Source organism: Pelobates fuscus, chromosome 4, assembly GCF_036172605.1.
Source record: "Pelobates fuscus isolate aPelFus1 chromosome 4, aPelFus1.pri, whole genome shotgun sequence".
Taxonomy (NCBI): domain Eukaryota; kingdom Metazoa; phylum Chordata; class Amphibia; order Anura; family Pelobatidae; genus Pelobates; species Pelobates fuscus.
In genome coordinates, this window is record NC_086320.1 from 241,529,142 (window position 1) to 241,554,749 (window position 25,608).

Sequence of the window (25,608 nt, forward strand, 5' to 3'; positions counted from 1 at the left end):
TTACATAGGAGTAGATCTTAACTACTTAGGAGGTCTAGCCAGCATTGAAAGGGTTACTTCTGCCAGCTAAAGTTTTTTTCTACAACTTCACGCTGCAGCTCTAAGGAATGCTCTGTCTCCCTGTGAAACCTTCTTTGTCTCTGTAAAGAAAGTCGTAAATTGTCTTGACAGCTTGTAGTCTATGCTGTACTAACCAGGAAGTAAATTGCCTATTGTATTGCATATTGTTTTATACTGAATATTCATTGATTATTGCCATATTGTATTGCATATTGTTATACTCAAATTCCATTGATTATTATCATGCATGTTACTCCTCATTATTAATTTAAATTGTTAAAAATAAAAATTATATTTTTATAACAATTTGTGATATTAATTATATGATATAAATTTCATTTAACACGATAACGATTAGGGATCTGAGAATTGAAATAGTGGGCAATTTCTCATCTGTTTACATTATTATCCCATAAATATCCCCACAAGACCCATGACATTCAGTTCCTGAGACTACCTACTAATCTGATGAAAATATCTACTTAACTGGTAATTATACTGGCTTCAAATAATTAATCTAAATTAATTAACATTTTCTAATAGCATGATATATGACTGGATAAATCACGATCAGATTTCAATATTTTGAAATCTTCGTTAAATAAGAAGTACATGGTTATAACCATTCTATTCTGCAGATAGAATTACAATAAGTATGTATTTATGTGACATTGTGATATTTATCCAGGTGTATTGATTTGCTCTAAAATAAGAGAATTTCTGTTTAGGAAAGTTAAAATTCTGCTTATAGAACATGGTAGATTTCTCTTATTGGATGGTTCCAGGAAGTGACTAATGAACTGGTGTAATTGTTATTTTATTTAAAATTACATGAGAATAAATCTTAATTACCTAGGAGGTCTAGCCAGCATTGAAAGGGTTATTCTAACTGTTAGCTAGTTTTATGGCTTTACACTGCAAGCTGTGTGAAACTTTTTGTTTGTCTCTGGGAAGTCCATCATAAATCTTCTTGACAATTAAGACTGTGTTAGCCATTGGGAGATGTTTTTACATTACCATATTGTATTGCATACTATGTTATACAGAATTTTCATTGATTATTGTCACGCATGTTACTTATTATTATTGTTTAAATTGTCACAATAAATTGTATCTATTTTTACAACAAATTGTGATTTTATTCATATGGAATACATTTCACTTACATGATAACGATCTTTGGGATCTGAGAATTGAAATAGTGGGCAATTCTCAACTGTTTACTATTATTATCCCATAAATATCCCCACAATGTGTGCTACGGCAGTATAATACTTAATATGTTGCTGAGCTATGTCATCTGAGTACATAAAAATCCCTGTATGTACTGTGACCTTTATGGGCAAAGCAACACAGTCCTCTAGGGTAACAGGCATAGAACAACAGTCTCTGGTGCAAAAATGGTGTGGCTTATTTATAGCGTGCACAAAATCCATACAGCAATCAGTTTGTTCAAAACTGCAGCACAACAGAAAGGAAAATCTACAAAATAAATCCTAGCTCAAATTTGAGCACTAACTAAACATAAAGAAATGTCCCTTACTCACCAGGGTAATAAACTACACAAATCAAAAATAAGCCTTGGTTTCACCAACCTTTAGCACATTGTTTAGATGCTGCTCTGCACAGACCTGCTCTCTCTCTGCAGGTCAGATTGTATCTGACTCTTTCTGCTCTGAGACCTGCTAATTAAAGCCTCAGCAGTTGCTAATTGGGCAGGTCAAGGAGTATAGACTATGGAGGATTCTGGGTCCTAGATACCTTCCTTCTATTACCCTCCCATAGACTCTGTCACAGTACCTTTACCAGGTATATGACAATGTTGAAGGGGCACATTTGAGACACAGTCATTTAAGTTTGAATTTAAATACAAATACATACCATTTCCTAAAGGCATATTTGAACCTTAGCGTGGGTTAATTTTTTCACTAGCCTGTACCAAGTGTAGAGGTAATATGCATTTTTTCCCTTTTTAAAACATTTTATTTTACTTTTTAAAAGTTTTTTTAACTTTTAAAAGCTTTTTTTTTTTTTTTAGCTTTTAACAGCTTTTTTTTTTTACTATTTTAAAACGTTGTTTAAAAACTGCTGGTATTGGGCAGCAGTAACCAATACAAGGAATCCCAACCTTGTGATGTATAGTATAGAAAGAAAGGAAGGAGTGGTTTCCTCCTTCCTTTCTTTCTAAAAGATATCTGCACCAGAGGCAGTACAGAGTTACTGAGAAGTGTGATCAGTGGAACTACATAAATATATCCTTGATGAGATGATATGGGCTACAAGTCCCAAGCCAACTTTTAATGGGCTCTGAAAATTGTGAATTTGTTGAATATCTCCATATATAAATACACTTTGTATACAGATTACACTATGTGTGTTTTCTAATCTGTTTAATATGGAAGAGAGTAAATCAACTGTATTGGTTATCAAGAATTTGTTTTTGTAAGGTAAACCAAAGTATTCTGTGTGCGCAAATCACCTTGTTTGTTTCCTAATTTTATCACGTTTTAAGTGTAAATAGTGACATTGCACTTGAGTGGTTTTTAGCAGCACCAGAATCATATCATACTAAGTGCTACTTTGTCCTTCATTTTATCACTACTTTTAATAATATGCAATGTCAATCGGCAGTTGCTAAGGCCAGTAAGTTCGCCAGTAAGGCCAGTAACATCGCATATGTTCGCCCGCCACGGCAACCGCGTACAAGCTATGTTCGCTGGCGAATAGTTCCCGGCTAACTGTTCGGGACATCTCTATTGGGCAGACCTGGTGTGCATCATAGCAAACTAAGCTGCCTATTTGCCCCCACCAAAACAAAAAACAAAAAAACAATTTCTCCTCCATATCATCCTCTATCATCATGAACCAAAATGAACATATTTGTGCATTGCACGGTGAGTCTTTGTCTCTGTGATTGTGGCATGTGTTTCAGATATTGGAATTTAGGACAAACAACTGAAAGAAATCTAAAAGTGTATTCTTTGGCTAAATATATTTATTGAATAACACAATAAAATAGATGCATCACTGTGGTAAGAACAGGTACATGGAGAATCACGATACGTCATTGCACAAAAAGTTGGTTGTCCTTAGTGAATAGCGTTGTTTGTGGGCAAGTATACATCTAAAAAGTCTTGAAATAATAGTACGAACACCTCTGACATGCAGACTTAGTTGTTTGTCATACAGTTCTTTTAAACAAAAATACATAAATGCATTTTAGTCTATAAAAGCATCATAAAAACACTATAATCGAACATTTTTAATCAATATGGTAATTGTCTACACATTTATATAATCAAATTTACATTTAGTGTGTCAAATATTCATATGTAAATATCCTTGAAGGATAGCACAATTTGTGGAGAACAACTGAATAGTAATCCAAATGTTTATCAGTGTTAAAAAACTGAAATAAATAAAAATAACCAGAAAGAAAATGAGAAATATTTGAACTCTAAATAATATATTCGGCAATAAGTACATGATTATTTAAACTGTTTAAATGCAACAATTATTTTGTAGGTTGTTTGAAATATAATTATAACAACTAACATTAATCACCAGCATTGTTTAAGAGAAGATGGAATATTATCAACCGGGTTGTCATTAATATGGTTTAGTGCAGTTTGGACAGGCACTTCAGTAATTCGCTTAGTAATTGTATTTTCAATTGATCTCACATTATTTTGTTGTGTACATGTTTGGTTGATTTTTTTATCAGTTTCAAAGTCATTGTGATTCATCTGAAAGGCATAATTGGCAAAATCAGGTACAGCATGTTCTGAAATGTTTAAATCATTTGAACTGTCATCTTTAAAACCTTTGTTCAAAATTGCTGAATTGTTGCAGTCCAATGGTTCAATCACTATAGTGTGTGAACGTTTTAGTGGTTTGCTATTTTTACAGAGCATATTGTCAGAATGACTACATGTTAGTCTGTTCATGCCACTGATAAATTCAGGTTGTTGGACACCAATTTCTGTGTGTTGATCATTATACAACATTGCTTTACAGTGAGAAAGACACAATGTATCTCTGTTCTTAAGGTATCCTTTTTCAGATATATCTAAAGATTCATTGTTTAAAGGTTTATTGTCAATTAAAAATTCATTAACTATTTTAGTGTTTGTGCGTGAGTTTAAATGTTCCTCAAATTTGTTGCTGACTGAAGAACACTGAGTGAATAGGACTTTATCTGTAGTAACTTCTGGCTTTTCAAATGGTATTTCAAAGTGTTTAAACTTCTGTGGTGTCATAGAAGATCTAAAAATGAAACAAACAAAAATAATGTGAGTGAGATCATAAGCAGATAACAAAATTAGATAGCTATGCCATGAGTTCAATAATATATTATGTTTCTATAACATACATGGGGTTATTGTACTTTTATGTAAGATTAACAAGTGGTTTAGATATTCAGTGGTTAATGAGCATACATTGACTGGTACAAGGAACTCTGGGTATCTCCAAGGTCATCACTACAGCTGTTTAAAGGAATCTGGTAATTTTAGGAAAATACAAATATTTTGTAATAAGGAATGATACACAGCTCTGGACCAAAGCAGGGTCCCTCTGTCACTTCACTTTGCTTCACTTCAGTATAAGTATAGTATGATTATAGCCCACTTCCCCATATCGTAGTGAAATAAGTACAACATTTATTGGTACAGATGCAGAATATTTATACATTATGAAAAATAAAAAAAAGAGGAAAAATACATGTAAAGATATATGCTGACTTGTGCATTCAGTTTAAAACGAATTGCTGTTCATCATAATTTAGGCATTTGGCAAATTGTCTGACTTTAGTAACTCAAAATGCTGTTATCACAAAACAAACAAAATGGGCAATGGACTTGCTAAAGTCGTCCCTAGTCCTCACCCATAGGCAGTGTGTGGGTGGGTAATAAAAGAATGAAGAGCATCCCAATTTCCCCACTTCCGTATTATAGTATAGCCCTATATCGGGTAAGCCAACTCCCCCTAAATTAGTGGGGTTTTGTAGGAGCTGTAGCAATAGTCTAGGCTTATGTTTGTCCCAGATTAAAAAGGTACATATTGACTGGAGGGATCTACACAGGGAGGCCGGTATAGCTACGGGGAGCATTATAAAGACATAGAGTAACCTAGGGAGGATCATAATTTTGTATGCATTGATTTTCCCCAGCCATAATATGTGGCAATTTATCTAATTCTTGAAGGCAAGTTTGCCATAGGGGGTGTAGTTATATTACACTCTGTTGGCTATAGAGGTTGAGATCTTAATACCTAGGTAAACTAAGAAAGTTTACCTCCAATGGAATGCATATTTTCTCTGGAGCTCTTTGGTAAGTTTGCCGGTCTAATTTATAGTTGGAGCTTTTCCCAAATGCGTCTAGTAATAACAGAAGGGGGAAGGGAGGGATCAATTTATTGGGGCCATATAAGGCTATTAAAACGTTGTCAGCAAGAGAGGGCGTGGCCTGACTGCTGACCTGAATGGCAGCATAGTCTGAGAACTCCTGCACAATCCACTTGTAAATTACAATACTACTTCCAGAACCTCTTGCCGGATATTCCTGACGACAAGTGGGTAATAGACAGAGCGCATAGAGCACTGCGGGCCCGCAGATCAGAGAGCTCTACACCCAGGGACATAATCATGTGCTTTCACTTCTATGCCACGAAGGAAGCAATTCTGCAATACAGCAGAGAAAATGAACTCCCCTACTAAACCGCTCACCTACCTACCAAACCACTCACCTACCAAGACCTCGCTGCATCCACCCTGCAGAGACGATGGTAATGGAGGCCGATCACCACCCTACTGCGACAGAACATCCGTTCAAGATCATCACCTGTGCAAACAGCAAAACCTACACCCTGCAGCCAGGCGATGACCCTTCCCAGCTCCTCACTAAACTGGGTATTGAAACACCACCGGAGCTGCAACTCCCAGTGCCAACTCAACAAGAACTAACCTTACTGCCAAGGGACTGGCTCATGGCGACTGAAACACAGCATGGCAGCTCCTGAATGCGCTGGCAGTGCAGGACTCACACAACAAGCGGACTTATGTCTTATAGACTCACGACTACCCTTGCAGTGGGGTTAAAGCTAAGTGCATTGGTTGGGAGGGAGGGATGAATAGAGGCCAGGGGTTTCAGGTACAAATGTATGAGGGTGGGGAAGGAGGGACAGAAAGGGAAAGATAACGGAAATACAAATTGTATACGGAATGTCAGAGGTATATGAGTTAACAAAATGGTATATCTAATGTTAGACACTCCCGGAGGTTACCTATTAACAAGAAGCACAGAACAACCGCTATGACACGTACCCCCATAGACGCCCAGCCTCAAATCCCGCCCGCACTGACTTAGAAAGAATAGCCCCTCTCCCACAGCCAGTTAACAGATGGGATTAGAGACACCCAAGAACAAATAAAATGGACACACTATTAGCCAGACAACTAAGACCCAGACAGGGGATCACACCCATCACCAAACTAAATAAAGCCAACGGTGAAATAGCTAACACACCAAAACTCATCAATGAGCTATACAATCACCTTTTTCACAGAGCTATACAATCACACACCACACCATACACCAGACACAGACCCAATTGCGCTACTTAATCTAACATACGATGCCCAAGTGGATACCTGTCAACTGAGAGTCCACATAAAACGCACTATGCCAAAGGTTAAGTGGTAACTGCTGTGGACACCGGGTAGTACTGGGTAGATTAACCGTTGACAGCGGACATACACTTCCCATCTGAGACCCTCTGAAACCTTTGAGTTCAGCAACCATCTAAGAATTTGAACAAGTAAGCTCCAACATGCTCGACAAGGCACCAATAACACATAAGGTGGGGGGGAGGGGAGGAAATGTGACCCGTCTAATCCCAACAAGAAGACCCACCACAAAGACCGACCATGGTAGACACACCTAGGCAACGGCAAATTAAACTTACAACGAGTGCATATGTGCGGGGTCAGCCACTCATCACTGAGGACCACCCGACACCTCAGTGAAAGAGCTCCAACAGGGTCTGGCCACTTGTAAGACCAGACCCCGAGGTACAACCTACCACTTTGATTAAGAGATTCAAAATGGTTACTAGGTTAAAGTTATACACTGTTTTCAATGTATTTATTTTTCTTTGTATTTACTTTTATATTTTCTTCTTTGGCTTGAAATGGTGACTCAGACTAACGAGGTATAGATCACCCCCTACAGCGCCCACAAAAGGACAAACCCCGATACGTAAAGGGATACAAAATGTACAACTGACACACAGGACCAACAACAAACCGCTCCTCCCTTCCTCATGACTCTTAAGATACCATCACAAAATATAAAAGGGCTTAACAAAAATGCAGGCTTCTCTTTAGGGACTTGAAATCTAAGGGAGTAAACATAGCAATCATACAGGAAACACACCTCCCTAAGGCAGCACCTACCAAGCTAAGGGATAGAAACTACACTGTTGCGTAGGAAGCGTGGCAATACTAATCCATAAATGATGCCCCTACATCATCACAGCCAGCCAAACAGACCCAGAGGGATGGTACATGATGGTGACAGACACCCTCCATAACAATAGACTCAGGATGTATACGCCCCCAATGATCTAGACAACTCATTTTGGGCCTCATTAGGAACCCTCACGATGTCCTTGAACAGAGGCGTAACAGTGGTGGGAGGGGATTTTAATGCGGTGCCGTGTCCGACGATAGATAGAAGCACAAAGCCAGGCACCCAGAGATCCCAAGGAAGGGGGAGGCAGGATAGACTACTGCATGAATACCTAACACACATGGGCCTCTTCGATGCCTGGAGACTGCAACACCCAGATTACATGGGATTATACAGTTTATTCCAACCCCCACGACACGTACTCAAGAATAGATCACATCTTCGTAAATGACACAGGCATGCACAAGGTACCTCACACTGACATAAATAGCATAACGTGGTCAGATCACGCAGATATCACTTTTACCCTCAGTAAAATTAAATATAGCTTCAACTGGACATGGAGATTAAACCCCTATCTTCTAAAGGATCAAGAAGTGCAGGCCAATACCAAAGAAGCTATAGTCACATACTTTCAGGACAATGCTACACCAAACATGAGTCCCACCACACTCTGGGCAGCCCATAAGACAGTAATTAAGGGCAACCTCATCAGAGCAGCCACTCACAAAAAACAACGAAAAACAAAACTCCTGCTGGAACTCCAGTCACAATTACGTTGACTGGAACAGCAACATAAAACACAACACACAGCCCCCAGACGGAACGAACTTAACGCCCTTAGACATTCTATTAAAGAGCTGACATTAGAAGAGATAGCCCGCTCAGTAACGTGGTCCAAAAGACTAAACTATGAAAAGGCAAATAAAATGGACACACTATTAGCCAGACAACTAAGACCCAGACAGTGGATCACACCCATCACCAAACTAAATAAAGCCAACGGTGAAATAGCTAACACACCAAAACTCATCAACGAGGAGTTCCCCACCTTTTTTAACAGAGCTATACAATCACACACCACACCATACGCCAGACAACCCAGAATAGATAACACGCATAGCCACCTTCCCAGAACAACTTCCATTACCTCAGATTAAAAATAAAGACATGGAGAAACTGACAGCACTAATCACAGAAGATGAAGTAAAAGCTGCTATCACACACTTAAAAGGTAGCAAAGCACCTGGCCCTGACGGCTATGATATGAGCTACTATAAAATATTCAAGGACGAACTAGCGCCCCAACTAGTTGAGCTATATAATCAGAGAGGGAGGCACACCGATCACGCATATGACCACAGCAAACATAATCTTAATCACGAAACCAGACAGAGATACCACCCAGACTTTTAATTACAGACCCATCTACTTAATAAACACCGACCTAAAGATTTATGCTACAATTTTAGCCACCAGACTCACACCACTACTGACACGACTGATTCACCCAGATCAAGTGGGATTCATGCCTGGATGACAGCTCTATGAAAACACTCGCAGAGGAGCTGATCTTCTATGGTACATGATCACCACCAAGAAACCCTCACTAGCCCTCTCGCTAGATGCCGAGAAGGGATTTGACCGAGTAGAATGGCCCTTCCTCACCACACTCCTACAAAAGATGGGATTCCCGGACTTCTTTTGCACCGCACTCAGAGCCCTATACACAGACCTGAGAGCCCAAACCCTCATTACGGGAGCGCCTGCAACACCCTTCCCCCTGCGAAATGGCACCCAACAAGGATGCCCACTCTTGCCACTGTTGTTTGCACTAACACTTGAACCTTTACTGATAGCAATTAGATCAGATCCAGACATACATGGGGTGGAGATAGCAAAACAGCAATTTAAGGTATCGGCATATGCAGATGATGTCCTGCTAACCTTAACGAACCCAATGAGAAGTCTACCCAAACTATCGACACTCTTAGCCGAATATGGAGACATCTCAGGCTACAAAATGAATCCCTCTAAAACGGTGGCAATGCCCTTCCACATGACAACAACAGACATGACCGCCATTAGACAAGCATATCATTATAAACTAGAGACGTGAGAATTCAAATCCTTAGGGGTAACAATGACAGCAGACCCTGCATCCCTATACCAAAAAAACTACACTCCATTGTTTCAAACCCTAACACGAGAACTGGAAAGATGGACCGATAACTCATCTTTTGGATAGGACGACTGCATGCGGTCAAAAAGAATGTACTACCAAGACTGCTATTCCTTTTCCAATCTTTCCCCATACAAATAACAAAAAGGGACTTGACACCAACCCAACAAGCAATAGATTCATCTATATGGAACAAAAAAAGGCCATGACTGGCCCGCAACTTAATATACAGACCCAAAAACAGAGGAGGACTAGGACTACCCAACATACACCACTACTATCACGCAGCCCAATTGGCCCATATCATACATTGGCACTCACTCACGGACCGCAGGAGATGGGTAGACATTGAATCCCTAATGTCAGGGGTGGATCTACCCCAATTAAAAAATTTGGGAACCAAAGAAACATAGGCCCATACTAAAAACAACATGCCAGGCCATTCTAAACTGCCTTACAATATGGGACCAAGCAAAACAAAAATATGCCCTAGGAACAGACTCCTCACCGATGACCCCAGTATTTAGAAACAGGGCATTCCCCCCCAGGACTCAGAGCCAGGGACTTTAAAGGCATAGAAGCCACAGGGCTACAAAGGTATATCCACCTGTACGTCCAAAATGATATAGTTACACACGACCACTTAACCACACATGCCCCATTTCAATCGAGGGACTACTTTTGTTACCTCCAACTCAGGGACTTTGCCCGGACGGCAGAGGTACAAACTGCAGCAAAACGAACTATGACCTTCTTTGAGAGGTTGTGCTACAAAGAGTCAACACAGACTAAGTTGATCACATTACTATATCAACACATTAGTGCAGAATCAGGTGAATGGGGACCACTTAGATATACAGAGCAATGGGAAGCAGACCAGGGGGAAACACTTGAGGGGATGGACTGGCAGGAGATGTCAATGTGTGTTACATTACAGGAACAGAGTTACAAGATGCTATTTAGTTGGTATATGACGCTGGTAAAACAATATCACATGCAATTGAGCCCCACTGACACCTGCTGGCATCTATGCGGGGACAAAGGGAGCTTTATACATATGTGGTGGCACTGCCCAAAAGTTAAGGAATACTGGGAAAGAGTAACAGCTTTAAGCACCCAAGTGTTCCAGAGACCTATATAGTTAGACCCTTGGAGCTGCCTCGTCTCCAGACCCACAGAGGGGCTTAACAGATATGAGCAAAAACTACTAAACATGATAAATTTAGCAGCAAGAAGAGCACTGGCGCAAACATGGGCAAGCCCAGAAATACCACACATATCTATAGTACTCACCAAAATCAGGGACAATTACCTTATGGACAAACTTACAGCACAAGTGCATAACATCACCTCCAGCTTTAGTAAGACATGGGAATTGTGGGAACAATATGACACCTAAACTGGAGAGTCAAAGGGTATACAAACACACAAATGATGATGCCCTCCCATGTAACGAGACCTAACCACTCACAGCAGCAAGAGCAAAACGAACACACCTCTAAAAATTTAATTATATAACATGTTACTTTATTTTTTGTTGTTTGATTATTGTTTATATGTACCAATACAAAATGTTGACTGCATAAAAAGACGCTGTACTGTATCAAAAAACACAGCAGGACTGTTAAGCAAAATGTACCCAAACTATGAAATACCTTAAGAGACTCCCAGTCTCAATACGGCTTCTGTGCAAGCTCTGGTATACTGTACTGATGGTTTACTTCTACAGTTGCAAGAAAAAGTATGTGAACCCTTTGGAATTATATGGATTTCTGCACAAATTGGTCATAAAATGTGATCTGATCATCATCTAAGTCACAACAATAGACAATCACAGTCTGCTTAAACTAATAACACACAAATAATGAAATGTTGCCATGTTTTTATTGAACACACCATGTAAACATTCACAGTGCAGGTGGAAAAAGTATGTGAACCCTTGGATTTAATAACTGGTTGAACCGCCTTTGGCAGCAATAACTTCAACCAAACGTTTCCTGTAGTTGCAGATCACACGTGCACATCAGTCTGGAGTAATTCTTGACCATTCCTCTTTACAGAACTGTTTCAGTTCCGCAATATTCTTGGGATGTCTGGTGTGAATCATTTTCTTGAGGTCATGCCACAGTATCTCAATCGGGTTGAGGTCAGGACTCTGACTGGGGCACTTCAGAAGGCGTATTTTCTTTAGTTTAAGCCATTCTGTTGTTGATTTACTTCTATGCTTTGGGTCATTGTCCTGTTGCAACACCCATCTTCTGTTGAGCTTCAGCTGGTAGACAGATGGCCTTAAGTTCTCCTGACAAAAAGTCTTGATAAACTTGGGAATTCATTTTTCCTTCGATGATAGCAATCCGTCCAGGCCTTGACGCAGCAAAGCAGCCCCAAACCATGATGCCCCCACCACCATACTTCACAGTTGGGATGAGGTTTTGATGTTGGTGTGCTGTGCCTCTTTTTCGCCACACATAGTGTTTTGTGTTTCTTCCAAACAACTCAACTTTGGTTTCATCTGTCCACAGAATATTTTGCCAGTACTGCTGTGGAACATCCAGGTGCTCTTGTGCAAACTGTAAACGTGCAGCAATGTTTTGTTTGGACAGCAGTGGCTTCCTCTGTGGTATCCTCCCATGAAATCCATTCTTGTTTAGTGTTTTACGTATTGTAGATTCGCTAACAGGGATGTTAGCATTTGCCAGTGACTTTTGTAAGTCTTTAGCTGACACTCTAGGATTCTTCTTCACCTCATTGAGCAGTCTGCGCTGTGCTCTTGCAGTCATCTTTACAGGACGGCCACTCCTAGGGAGAGTAGCAGCAGTGCTGAACTTTCTCTATTTATAGACAATTTGTCTTACCGTGGACTGATGAACAGCAAGGCTTTTGGAGATACTTTTATAACCCTTTCCTGCTTTATGCAAGTCAACAATTCTTAATCGTAGGTCTTCTGAGAGCTCTTTTGTGCGAGGCATCATTCACATCAGGCAATGCTTCTTGTGAAAAGCAAACCCAGAACTGGTGTGTGTTTTTTATAGGGCAGGGCAGCTGTAACCAACACCTCCAATCTCATCTCATTGATTGGACTCCAGTTGGCTGATATCTCACTCCAATTAGCTCTTGGAGATTTCATTAGTCTAGGGGTTCACATACTTTTTCCACCTGCACTGTGGATGTTTACATGGTGTGTTCAATAAAAACATGGCAACATTTCATTCTTTGTGTGTTATTAATTTAAGCAGACTGTGATTGTCTATTTTTGTGACTTAGATGATGATCAGATCACATGTTATGACCAATTTGTGCAGAAATCCATATCATTCATAAGGGTTCACATACTTTTTCTTGCAACTGTATGTCAACACAAAAATAAAGCTAAAAAAAAAAAACGTTGTCAGCAAAAAGCACTAAGCAATATTTCCTGTCAAGCATTTAGATTCCTGCAATCTCTTTGTTGGACCTAATTTTTGAGGCCAGGGATTCAAGGGAGAGAATGTACAGTAGGGGCGAGTGAGGACAGCCCTGGCTGGTGCTATTGGTTATTACAAATTATGTGGACAAGAATTAGCAGGCGGTTTATGGTATAGAGCCATAACACCCTGTATAAATGTCGGAGGAAAGTAAATTCTCTCCAATACTTTGTTCATGTATTGCCAGTTTAGCCTTCCACTCAACCGGCTAATCCCTGTCACATTTCTGTTCAAAGAATGCTTCAAGAATTGAAATACTTCCTCCACACTGAGCTCCATAAAGTATCCTCAGAACAGAGGAAACAGGGGATGCCCACCACTAGAAGCAAAGCTGCAGAAAATGGAGGAGAAACAGGCAGATCATGAAGACAGGGTCCGGTGCAACAATATCAGAAGATCCCAGAGATAAGCAAACCGCAACACTTGGAATGGTATGTCCATGAACTGTTCACAACACTTATACCTAACTTGGAAACTACAGAACTTTTGCTAGACTGTACTCATAGGCTTCCAAAGCCCAAACACCTACCGACCTCCATACCAAGAGATGTCATTACTAGAGTACACTTCCATCTCTCCCGAAAATAAGGGTCTTATACAAATTTTTCCCACAAAAAGTGCAGTAGTGCTTATTTTCGGGGAATGTCTTATTTTGAGGAAAAAGAGTAGGAAGCATGTGCTAGAAAGCAGGTCTACGTTCGGGGAAACTTTCCGAAGATAGATTATCTTACTTGCGAATTGAATCCTGCAAATCTATATTTTGAGAAACTTCCCCGAACATAGATTAGCTTACTGGTGTATGGAATTCAGTGAGTATATGTTTAATTAGTTAACTAGCTACGAGTGACTAGGGCTTATTATCGTGGTAGGGTTATATTACGAGCATCCCTCGAAAATAAGCTAGGGCTAGGGCTTATTTTCGAGGGATGTCTTATTTTGGGGGAAGCAGGGTATTATACAGTGCAAGACCACATCATGCAGGCAGTAAGACTGGGGCCTACCTTCACAGGGGAATTTGAACATGTGCAATTATTTACAGACCTTTCCCCCACCACTATGCTCAAAAGACGGGCCTTTAAAGCTTAAAAGATGGGTCTGCTTGTGAAGAGGAACAAAGTTGACAAAACCATCTATACACCTGCGGAAGGAAAGACCCTGTTGCGGGACTGGACATCCATATAGACGCTAAAGACCCGCTGACACGCACCGGACCCACAAGTCCCCTAAAAAACTCACCAAGGACTGGTCAACTGCTTCACCTCATACCTGAGCACTGGCCCGATCTGGCGAAATGCTCCGCTGTACTTCAGGTGACAGACTTACCTCTGTTTGCCAAAATTCGTAAGCTACTACAATCCTGTTTATTGCTGTGTATCACTGAGCTAGCTTTTTGCCCACTTATTGTTTGCCCTATCACTTGCCGTCGATAGGTAGTAAAAAATATACCATCTTTCTCCAAGGTTACCCCCCACAGCTACTATCTAACACTCTGAGCCATATCGTAATCCGTTTTCCCACTGATGGACGCTATAAGCTAACTGAATTTTATAAATAGTTTTTTACTTATGTTTTTACTGTATGCTATTTTTATTTTGGTTAAGTGTTTTGCTTTCAGACCTCATGTGCTAAACTACTCCAGCTGTCTTGGGAAATGTGGTACTTGGGAACACACGCCCACCTACCCCTATACGAGTAAAAAGGAGCTGCCACTTTATAGCTGGCATGCCCCTTAAGGTGCAGGCTTGGTTAATAGGCAACCAGCTGGATTTCTCCATTTCTGCTTTAATACTGGACTACTTTAATAGTGGACCGCCTATGCATAGTTAAACATAGAGATACCATTACTCTACCATGGTACTTAATATATTTTCCCTGAATGCCAAAGGGCTTAATTCACCCCACAAAAGGTGCCTGGCACTGAAAGAGGCCAAAAAGCACAAAACTCATGTGTATTTCTTCCAAGAAACCCATTTCAAATGGGGAAACAGACCTAGATTTTCATTGCAGTGGTTTCCTCATGATTATCACTCTTTGCAAAAAAGGCGATAAAAAAGGGCGATACCTCATATTACAATCTAAATCCCTCTGCAGCAAAGCAATATCCTGCTCACATTGTATTACTTTGCAGAATTTTGTGTCATCTGCAAACACTGAAACAGGTCTTTTAATGCTTATTTCAAGATCATTTATAAACATGTTAAATATAAGCGACCCGGAACAGGACCCTGAGAGACACCACTTTTGTCCAACTTGAAAATTTACCATTAATGACAACTCTCTGTGCTCAATCTATGTTAAACCTTTGATGACAAGCATTAAATAACCTGTAAGTGATGATACAGATGAGGATATGGAAGCCTTTTGGGTAGAAATATGTACAGTGAGGAAACAGACATCTATTAATAGTATGAATATGTAACCAACCTCTAAACATTAATATTGATAGGGAAGAGCATTTGCTACCTCAAATTAATAAGGCTTCACAACTGGATAATTTTTTAATCATTGGAGATTTTAATTATCCAGACTCTGATTGGGCTTCAAAGCTATATTCCTAACACAATGGTGTCCCTCTGCACCCCCCCCCCCCCCCTCCCCTGCAGAACTCAAAGGGCCAAATAACCCTTTAAACACTCACTTTGTTTCAGCGCCAAGGTCCCTCTTTGCTGGCTTCATCACCCCCTCCTCTAACATCATTGTGAAGGGGGGACCTAATGTGCATGTGTGGCGAGAGCTACATACATCAATGCTTTCCTATGGGGATTGCAGATGCTTGACATCCTCATGCAAAGCATGTGGACGCCTAGCAGCATTTCACAGAGATAAACTCTGTGAAACAGCAGGAAGTACTGCAATGAAACATTTCAAGATATCTATAAATGCAATGTTTAAAGCTGCAGGGTTAAGGGGACAGGGATGGTGCACCCAGACAACTTCAATGAGATGAAGTGATCTGGATGACTGTATTGTTCCTTTAAAGGAAACATGTTTTTGAACTTAATAAAAAAACAATTGCATGCCTTAATTTGTCAAAACAACAACTAGAACACCATATACCTTTTTTGAAATGTCCAAGTTAGGGAGCCCTTGGGAAATAGTTGCCATAATATGATATCATTTGAGATTAACTCAAAACAATGGGTTGTACAAAAATCCCTTCATTTTAAAAAGGTTAATTATAAAAAGATACGGTCATCTTTACAACAAATTGACTGGCAGGAATTATTCACTGACAAAAAGGATACATGTGGAATTTAAATACATTCTACAAAAGTGCAATTCTCATTACATACCATTGAGCAACAAATGTACAAGAATCAAATTAGAACCTGTGGCTTAGTAAAAGGGTTAGTCACATAAATCATTTAAATCAGAGGGGTCAATTGCATCCTATGACAAATATAAGCATGCCAATTGGGATTCAATAAGCAAAACCTGAAACTGAAAAGCTTTTGACTAATGAGGTTGAATACCAACTTCAAAACAGTTTTTTTTAAGTAATGCCAAAAACGTTAAGAGTAAATGGTTGACCCACTGGAATCTGAGATGGGTGAGTTATTCAAGGAGGATCAGAACAAGGAAGACATTCTAAATATCTTTTTTTTTTCTTCAGTATAGAGAAAATAAGAATCTATAGCTGTAGCTTTCCAACTCCCTGTTACAAAAGCCTTACAGAAAAAATGTGATTGATTAAAACAGGATAAAGTGCTACAGAAATTAAAGAAAGTTAATGTTAACAAAGCCTCAAGGCCAGATGGTATTCCCCCACGTGTGTTTATGGAGCTTAGTATAGAAATATCCATACCACTGTTTTAAATCTTTCAAGGTTCTTTTCTTTCAGGACTTATACCAGAGAATTGGAGAAAAGCAGATGTGATGCCTATTTTTAAAAAGGGTTCAAAAGCTACAGACCTGTGAGCTTGACATCTGTGGTTGTTGAATTATTTGTGCTGTTAAGGGATAATATTCAAGAATGCATTTGCACAATAATATCATTAGCAGGAGTCAAAAGATTTTATGAAAGGCTGGTCATGCCAAACTAACCTAATTGCACTCTCTGAAGAAGTTAGTAAAATATAGATCAGGATGATCCAGTAGATGTAATCTAATTGGATTTTGCCAAGGCATTTGAAACAGTTCCAAGTAAAAGTGTACTATTAAAACTAAAATCGGGTTAGATTTAAAATTGTGCTCTTGGAAATAACAAGATAAAGTGCAGAGAGTGCCTCAGGATTCTGTCCTGTTTCCACTGCTCTTTAATCTGTTTATAAATTATCTTGAAAAGGGTATTAAAAGTCATTGTCGGTGTTTGCATATGACCCCAAACTAGGTAAGATAATACAGTCTGAACATGATATAACTGCTCTACAGAGGGATTTAAATACATTTGGGGAATGTTAGTGATAACATTAAATAAAAAGGGCTTGGTAGCAATTATAGATAAACTAGGCAACAGTAAGCAATTCTGGTCTACAATTTAAAATGCTAGTAAGGTGCATTTGTGTATAAAGAGTGGTATTGATTCACGTGATCAAAATATAATTTACCTCTTTATAAATAACCTTTTGGGTACCAGTTTAAAGGGTATTGCAGAACTAGAAAAAGTGTAGAGGTAAGATACAAAATGAATAATGGGATGGAAAACATTAATTATAAAGTGAAATTGCATTTCTTTTCTTCAGAAAAAAGGCTCCACAGAGGGGATATGATAGCACTGTACAAATAAACAACTTGTTTATTAGTAGGAATACGCAACAGACAAAAATCCATCTATTGAGACTGCAAGGAGTTTTCTCTTACAGCATAGGAAAGTGTTATTTACTGTAAGAACAATAACATGTGGAATCCTCTACCTAAAGAGGTTGTGTTATCAGAAGCCCAGCTGTCCTGTTGGGGGCTGGCAGCGAGCTGTTACTTACCTTTCCTGCAGCTCCTGTCAGCTCCCTTCCCCTCGGTGCCGTTCAGCTCCACTGTAAGTCTCGCGAGAGCCTCGGTGTCTGAGCGTATCCATGGGTTACCGTGGCAACGCTCCGTGCGGCACTCAGACCGCGAGATTTACAGTGGAGCTGACCGGAACGGAGGAGAAGGGAGCTGACAGGAGCTGCAGGAAAGGTAAGTTACAGCTTGCTGCCAGCCACCTCCTGCACAACCCATCCACTTGACCACAAGGGAATAATATAGCCCCCCTCCCTGGCCATGTATCAAGCAGGGAGGGGGGACAAAAAAATGAAAGAAAAATGTTAATAATATTAAAAAAATAATAATATTAAAATAATAATAAAATAAATAATAAAAATGCCCACCCCCACCAAGGTTACACACTCTGCATCACATACACACACTATATACACACACTGCATTATATACACATACACTCACTGCATTCATTATACACACACACACTGCATTCATTATAATCACACACACACACTGCATTATATACACACACTGCATTCATTATATACACACACTACACAAACACACACTCTGCATTAATTATATACACACACACTGTAAATAAATATTCAATTAATATAATTTTTTGGCGATCTAATTTTATTTCGAAATTTACCAGTAGCTGCTGCATTTTCCACCCTAGTCTTATACTCGAGTCAATACGTTTTCCCAGTTTTTGGGGGTAAAATTAGGGGCCTCGACTTATATTCGGGTCGACTTATACTCGAGTATAAACGGTACTTGATGTATATGAACAGGTTGTTTTTGCAACCTAGATTACTATACATATATTTACTTTGCAATTACATGAAAGATATATACTAATATAACCATTATCTGATGATATTGCATTATTAAAACATATATTTCTTCCAGATGTCAAACAATAATGATGGAAGCAATATTCTACCTGTGTAGCTCAATATTCAAAGAGGCAGACTCTAAACAGGTTCCTTCCTGAAGTGTATTTTCTTCTTGAACATCTTCGGAATACAGAGAATTCTAGCATAATAAAAATTAAATTTTGTAAGACTGTATTAAGTTGGTTTGTAAGCAGGAAAAACAATGTTTTAAGTAACAAAATGTACAATACATGCATTATTCAATGAACATGTGCTCGTAAAGTGTTGTGCAATTTAATATACCATTCTAAGTTATTTAAGGATATAAAAAAACAACAAAAAAGTCAACAAAAATAAACCACTAGCTAAAATGTTTATACAATTACAGATACTATAATATTTAAAATGGATTTCACTATTTATATTAAATGAATCCACTATGAATACAAGGTTGTAAAGTATGTGTGTCTGTGAGTATGTGTGTGTGCATCTGTCAGTGTGTGTGTGTGTGCACGTGTTTATATATGCATGCGAGTGTATATTATTATCTATTTTTGGGGGGTGGGGGAATCTTGGGTGAGTTCCCACACTTAATCCCCCAGGACTTGACCCCTGTAGTTCATCTTGTATTCAAACCATTGACTGAACAAGAAACATGCATTTTGTAATGTAGTACCCTTTTATACTAACTTACCACTGGTGATTGTTTAATGTAAACACTAGAATAGGTTGAAAGGAGGTGGGCTTCATCCTCTTCTTCTGTGTAACAAAGTGGCTTTGCTGGAAGCGAGCAGTGTAGACTCTTTGATATTGCATTCAGGTGAAATAAAAGTTCATCAATGAGGCCCTCAAATTCATCTAAATAGAAATTCTTTTTGGAACAAGAATAATCGATATATAGTAACTGTCATATTATCATGTACTACAAGAGGTAATTGGACATGGTCTCTTATATAAACTAGGTTAATCAAGTTAATCTTTAACCTCGACCTCTGATTGTGAACAAGTACACTCTCTGCTTCACTCCTAAGTGAACGGGTGTGAACTAGTGTACTGTGCATGGATAAAGTTAACAAATAGTTTTGGTGCCTTATGTTTGGCTTGGCAAATGGCATGCTCTTTCATTAATTCCCATGTTCAAGATGCTCTGATGCCTAATGAACTGCTTAATTATGGGGTTACAGCTTAATATCTATGCTATGTTTAGCACAGTGTTCAAGTAGAGATTGATGCTGTATTAGTCAAGTACCACAGATGTAAAAAATAAATACAAAAATCATATTTTGTAATACCTTTTTTTATTGGACTAACAGAACTTTGTAATGGCAAACTTTCGTTAATCCTCCCTTTCTCAAGCCTAAAGTATTTCTAAACAGAGACGACACATAGAATTCAAAGTTCAGTTGTGATACAGGGGTTAAAGCGACATGAGTGCAGATAAGACACAGATTTGTTAGAAAATAGATACCATTCTCGCAGAGGGTCGTACATATCTTGTGTGAAAAAGAATTACTTAGATTAAGAATGCATGGATTCACATCCAAGAGTTCCAGAATATACATGAAGCATAGGCGTGCGCAGCCTGTTGCATTAGGGTGTGCACCCTAAAGCACAAACACACACGCCACGTGTATATGTATTTTTATATACATACATACATACATATATATATATATATACACACACACACACAAATACAAGTATACGTAGCTGCAGTGTATGTGTGATTGTGAGCTGTGCAGTGTGTGTGTGATTGTGAGCGGTGCAGCGTGTAAAGGGGTGCAGTGTGTGTGATTGCGAGGGGTACAGTGTGGTGTAATTGTGAAGGGTGCAGTGTGTGTGATTGTGAGGGGTACAGTGTATGTAATTGTGAGGGATTCAGTGTGTGTGGGGTACAGTGTGTATGATTGTGAGGGGTGCACTGTGTGGGCGACAGGGGTTAGGAGGGTGGAGGGGCAGCAACAGGGGTTGGGGGGGTAGAGGGACAGGAGGTGGGGGGGGTGGAGGGGCAGTAACAGGAGGTAGCGGGGGTAGACGGTTAATGACAGGGGTTAGGGGGTAGTAACAGGGGTTAGGGGTGGTAGAAGGGTAGTGACGGGTTAGGGGGATAGAGGGGTAATGACAGGGGTTGGGGATAGAGGGGTAATGACAGGGGTTGGGGATAGAGGGGTAATGACAGGGGTTGGGGATAGAGGGGTAATGACAGGGGTTGGGGTAGAGGGGCAGTGAAAGGGGTTGGGGGGTAGAGACAGGAGTTAGGGGGGTAGAGGGGCAGTGACATGGGTTAGGGGGGTAGAGGGGCAGTGACATGGGTTAGGGGGGTAGAGGGAAAGTGACAGGGGTTGGGGGGTAGTGACAGGGGTTAGGGGGGTAGTGACAGGAGTTAGGGGGGTAGTGACAGGAGTTAGGGGGGTAGTGACAGGAGTTAGGGGGGTAGTGACAGGAGTTAGGGGGGTAGTGACAGGAGTTAGGGGGTAGTGACAGGAGTTAGGGGGTAGTGACAGGGGTTGGGGGGTAGTGACGGGTTGGGGGGTAGAGGGGTAGTGAAGGGGTTAGGGGGGTAGAGGAGCAGTGACATGGGTTAGGGGGGTAGAGGAGCAGTGACAGGGGTTAGGGGGGTAGTGACAGGGGTTATGGGGTTAGAGGGGTAGTGACAGGGGTCAGGGGGTAGTGACAGGGGTCAGAGGGGTAGTGACAGGGGTCAGAGGGGTAGTGACAGGGGTCAGAGGGGTAGTGACAGGGGTCAGAGGGGTAGTGACAGGGGTTAGAGGGGTAGTGACAGGGGTTAGTGGGGTAGTGACAGGGGTTAGTGGGGTAGTGACAGGGGTTAGGGCGGTAGTGACAGGGGTTGGGGGGTAGAGGGGTAGTGAAGGGGTTAGGGGGGTAGAGGGGCAGTGACAGGGGTTAGGGGGGTAGTGACAGGGGTTATGGGGTTAGAGGGGTAGTGACAGGGGTTAGGGGGGTAGTGACAGGGGTCAGAGGGGTAGTGACAGGGGTTAGAGGGGTAGTGACAGGGGTTAGGGGGTTAGAGGGTATAGTGACAGGGGTTAGGGGGTAGTGACAGGGGTTAGGGGGTTAGAGGGGTAGTGACAGGGGTTAGGGGGGTAGTGACAGGGGTTAGGGGGTTAGTGACAGGGGTTAGGGGGTAGTGACAGGGGTTAGGGGGTTAGAGGGGTAGTGACAGGGGTTGGGGGGTAGTGACAGGGGTTAGGGGGTTAGATGGTTAGGGGGGTAGTGACAGGGGTTAGGGGGTTAGATGGTTAGTGACAGGGGTTAGGGGGTAGTGACAGGGGTTAGGGACAGGGGTTAGAGGGGTAGGGACAGGGGTTAGGTGGGGTGGGGGGGCAGTGAGTGACAGGGGTTAGGGGGGGTATGGGGGCAGAGGCAGGGTCGGGGGGAAGTGAGTGACAGGGGACAGAGGGGGGTTTAAATACCTGCCCTGGTGGTCCAGTGGGCGCCCTCTCTCTTCAGTCTGCAGCTCCGCCGGGAGTGAGCTGCAGACCATATGGTGAGCCTCGCGATCTCCAGGCAGAGCGTTGCCGCGGCAACGCTCTGACAGGCTGAAGATCGCGAGACACTTCAGTCTGCAGCTCACTCCCGGCGGAGCTGCAGACTGAGGCTGGATCTCCGTCAGGGCAGACGGACAGGAGGGGCCTCTCACCCGGCGGCATTGTGTGCAAGCCGCCGGGCCCCCTCCTGTGTCGGGTCCTCGGTCATAGACCGAGGACCCGACATGTTAGTCTGCCCAAAGGTAGTGCAGCACGGAGGTGTGATTAGGGTGTGCCCAGGCACACCCGGCACACCCCGTGCGCACGCCTATGACATGAAGGCATACACAGAAACACACATGCACATCTACATGTATTTATATGTATTTCGTATGAACTTGTGTATATCGTGTATGTACTTGTGTATACTTGTACATATACACTACTTGTGTATATGTATATGTATGTCTGTGCATGCTGGATATCATCGTATAATAAAATATGAAATGACTCAGTTGCACTTAAAAGATGGATGCATGAAACACAGTTCAAAGATGCCTCCTCTAATGTAATAGGGGCAATCAGCTCCCAAATATTGCTGTGTTTCTTAGTGCTCCATGGGACTTCAGCAAAGTATTTAAGAGAAAGCTCCAGAAATATTTATTGCTTTCTAACAGGGAAATATAAAATACAGAGTGTCAGTTACATGCATTTTGTCTCAGCAAGAGATCAGCAAACTTAAAACAATAATACAAATCCAAACTACACCCATCCATCGATTGGTCATCGTATATTTCATCTGTTAAAATAGTATTACACTATTTGTATTCTTTTATATATACTAAGTTGTAACCCCATTGTTGTGCATTGCATCTTTAAGTGGAGAAACTAACAGGAAAAGTTTCTGGAGTAGCTGCCACAAGGGCCAGATTAAGAGCCGAGTGGACCTGGTGCTGACAATTATGAGGGGCCTATGCACAGATTCTTATCACCCAAAACCACTAAAACAGTCATACCTCTCAAACGTTATGTATCTGGTGGAGATATTGCCGGAGATTCTATAAAAAAAACTCAGATTCTCTTAAAATATGCTAATCTCTCTCTAATTCATGCTTTCATCTTTCAAGTAAATCCATACCCCCTAACAGCAGTGTCCAGTGAAGCAGGAAGTCAATGGGTGGTGTAAAAGGGTGGGCCACTGACGCAGATCATGTAACCAGACCTCCCAATAGGGATGAACGTGCCCAAAAAGGAAGTGTGTCTGCCCAAAGAATTGGAAGGCAAGCCTGGCATGAATGCATGTCAGGCTGCCTGCCAATCATGCATGCAGGCCAACAGCATCCTGAGCTTGGCATAAATGCGTCTAAGGATGCGCTCGCTCCATGCTTTCCAAGGACTTTCAACTAGCACTCACATGTCCACTTGTCTCCTTACCATCTTACTAGCAGACAGTAGGTACCCCCCCTTATTGTTTTATTAGGGCCCCCACCCACCGCTCAGGGGTGGGGGCCGGGGGGGAGGACAGTAGGTCCCCCCCTATCTTTATTTAGGGCCCCCACCCACTGCTCAGGGGTGGGGGCCGGGGGGGAGGACAGTAGGTCCCCCCCCTATCTTTATTTAGGGCCCCCACCCACCGCTCAGGGGTGGGGGCCAGGGGGGAGGACAGTAGTTCCCCCCTTTTATTGTTTTATTAGGGCCCCCACCCACCGCGCAGGGGTGGGGGCCGGGGGGGAGGACAGTAGGTCCCCCCCTTATTATTTTATTAGGGCCCCCATCCACCGCTCAGGGGTGGGGGCCGGGGGGAGGACAGTAACCCCCCCCTTATTACCATTTTTTTTTACAGTGAGCAGCCACAGGCCGTATAGCGAGTAGGGGCATTGGGGAGATTTTAATCTCCCTTGTGCTATTATGGGGGTCATTATAGTGAGGGGGGGACCTGGGGGGCTTATGAAGTGGTGGGGAGCTCTGCTCCCTGCCGCTTCTATAGTTACATATTACAAGGAGGGAGCTGCACGCCGGTAGCTCCCTCCTTGTAATAAACTGAACGAACAAACGAACACTGATACTCAGTGTTAGTTTGTTCGTCTGATTTTTTTCTATTCATTCATTCTTCTGTCTGATGAATGAATGAATAGGTGAAATTCCCGTTCGCATGTCCAGGTGTTTCACTGGGCATGTGCGGGATAGGTGAAATTCCCGTTTGCATGTCCAGGAGTTTCAATGGGCATGTGCGGGAATCTCACAGTCTGTGTAGTGTGGGTAGATGACGTGTCCCACAGGGACTTCACCTACCCACACAAAGATGGCGGTGCCCTGAATATAGATCGGGGCAGAAGATAAAGAATAAAAAATAGGTAATGTGGGGGGCTTAGGGGCATTTGGATGTAGTGGAGGCGGGAGGGGGGTTAAAAAAAAAAACAGGATTCGGCATGACAGTGCCGCTTTAAGAATAATTGATTATTGAGTGTCAAAGGAATTCCTTGATCCTTATTGTTCATAATAAACTCTAAATTATCTAGTATCTAAATTTACATACTAAGCAACATGATGCTGTGAGCAATTTGAGAAAAAATAAAGTTACATTAAAAATGTGGAATTAGCACTTATCACTCTAAGTTTCATGAAACCTTGACAGTGAGGATTGGAAGTTAGTCCCGGGAGTGGCGGCAGTTAGGTCAGTGCACTTAGCCTGTCACTGCCATCTATGGCATCAATTTATATTTTTGTATAAACCTTTTAAATGATCAAAATCACTTTACAAATGATTTATATACAGGAGTCACCATTAAGGCTCATATGAATTGCTTCAGAAACATTTTTCTAATAGAATGTGATCATTTCAAAATCAACACTGATAATACAGAAGGGCTAATCCTGCATTTTCAATATGGTTGACATCAGGGTGTCAAATGACTACAAAACTCCCAGAGACTTCCAACTGTAGTGGTTATGTTGCTGATAGGAATCTTTTATTAAGTTCAGGGCAGCCCAAATGGATGAGCAACCAGGGCAACTGTCAGGGCTCACACAGAGAGGAGGTACCACCACACCATCTTAATGGATCACTGAGAGTGTAGTGTAGATGTGACTGCTATATTATTATAGATGACATCCCCTGGCTTTCAGTACAAACAGCTCTGGCATTGG

The 25,608-nt window shown here is 41.4% G+C and overlaps 1 protein-coding gene across 1 annotated transcript in view; it reads right to left on the reverse strand.

Annotated features, from left to right (window-relative positions):
* Positions 1 to 3,537: 3,537 nt before the first annotated feature.
* LOC134608844 (polycystin-1-like protein 1) overlaps positions 3,538 to 25,608 on the reverse strand; it is a 363,482-nt gene continuing 341,411 nt past the window's right edge. Inside the window, exons 11-13 of the mRNA XM_063452022.1 lie at positions 19,668 to 19,844; positions 19,042 to 19,133; positions 3,538 to 4,326 (exon numbers count right to left, since the gene is read on the reverse strand). Of these exons, the coding sequence (XP_063308092.1) occupies positions 3,621 to 4,326; positions 19,042 to 19,133; positions 19,668 to 19,844 (975 nt within the window). The 3' untranslated portion in view covers positions 3,538 to 3,620. The remainder of the gene's footprint in view (positions 4,327 to 19,041; positions 19,134 to 19,667; positions 19,845 to 25,608) is intronic.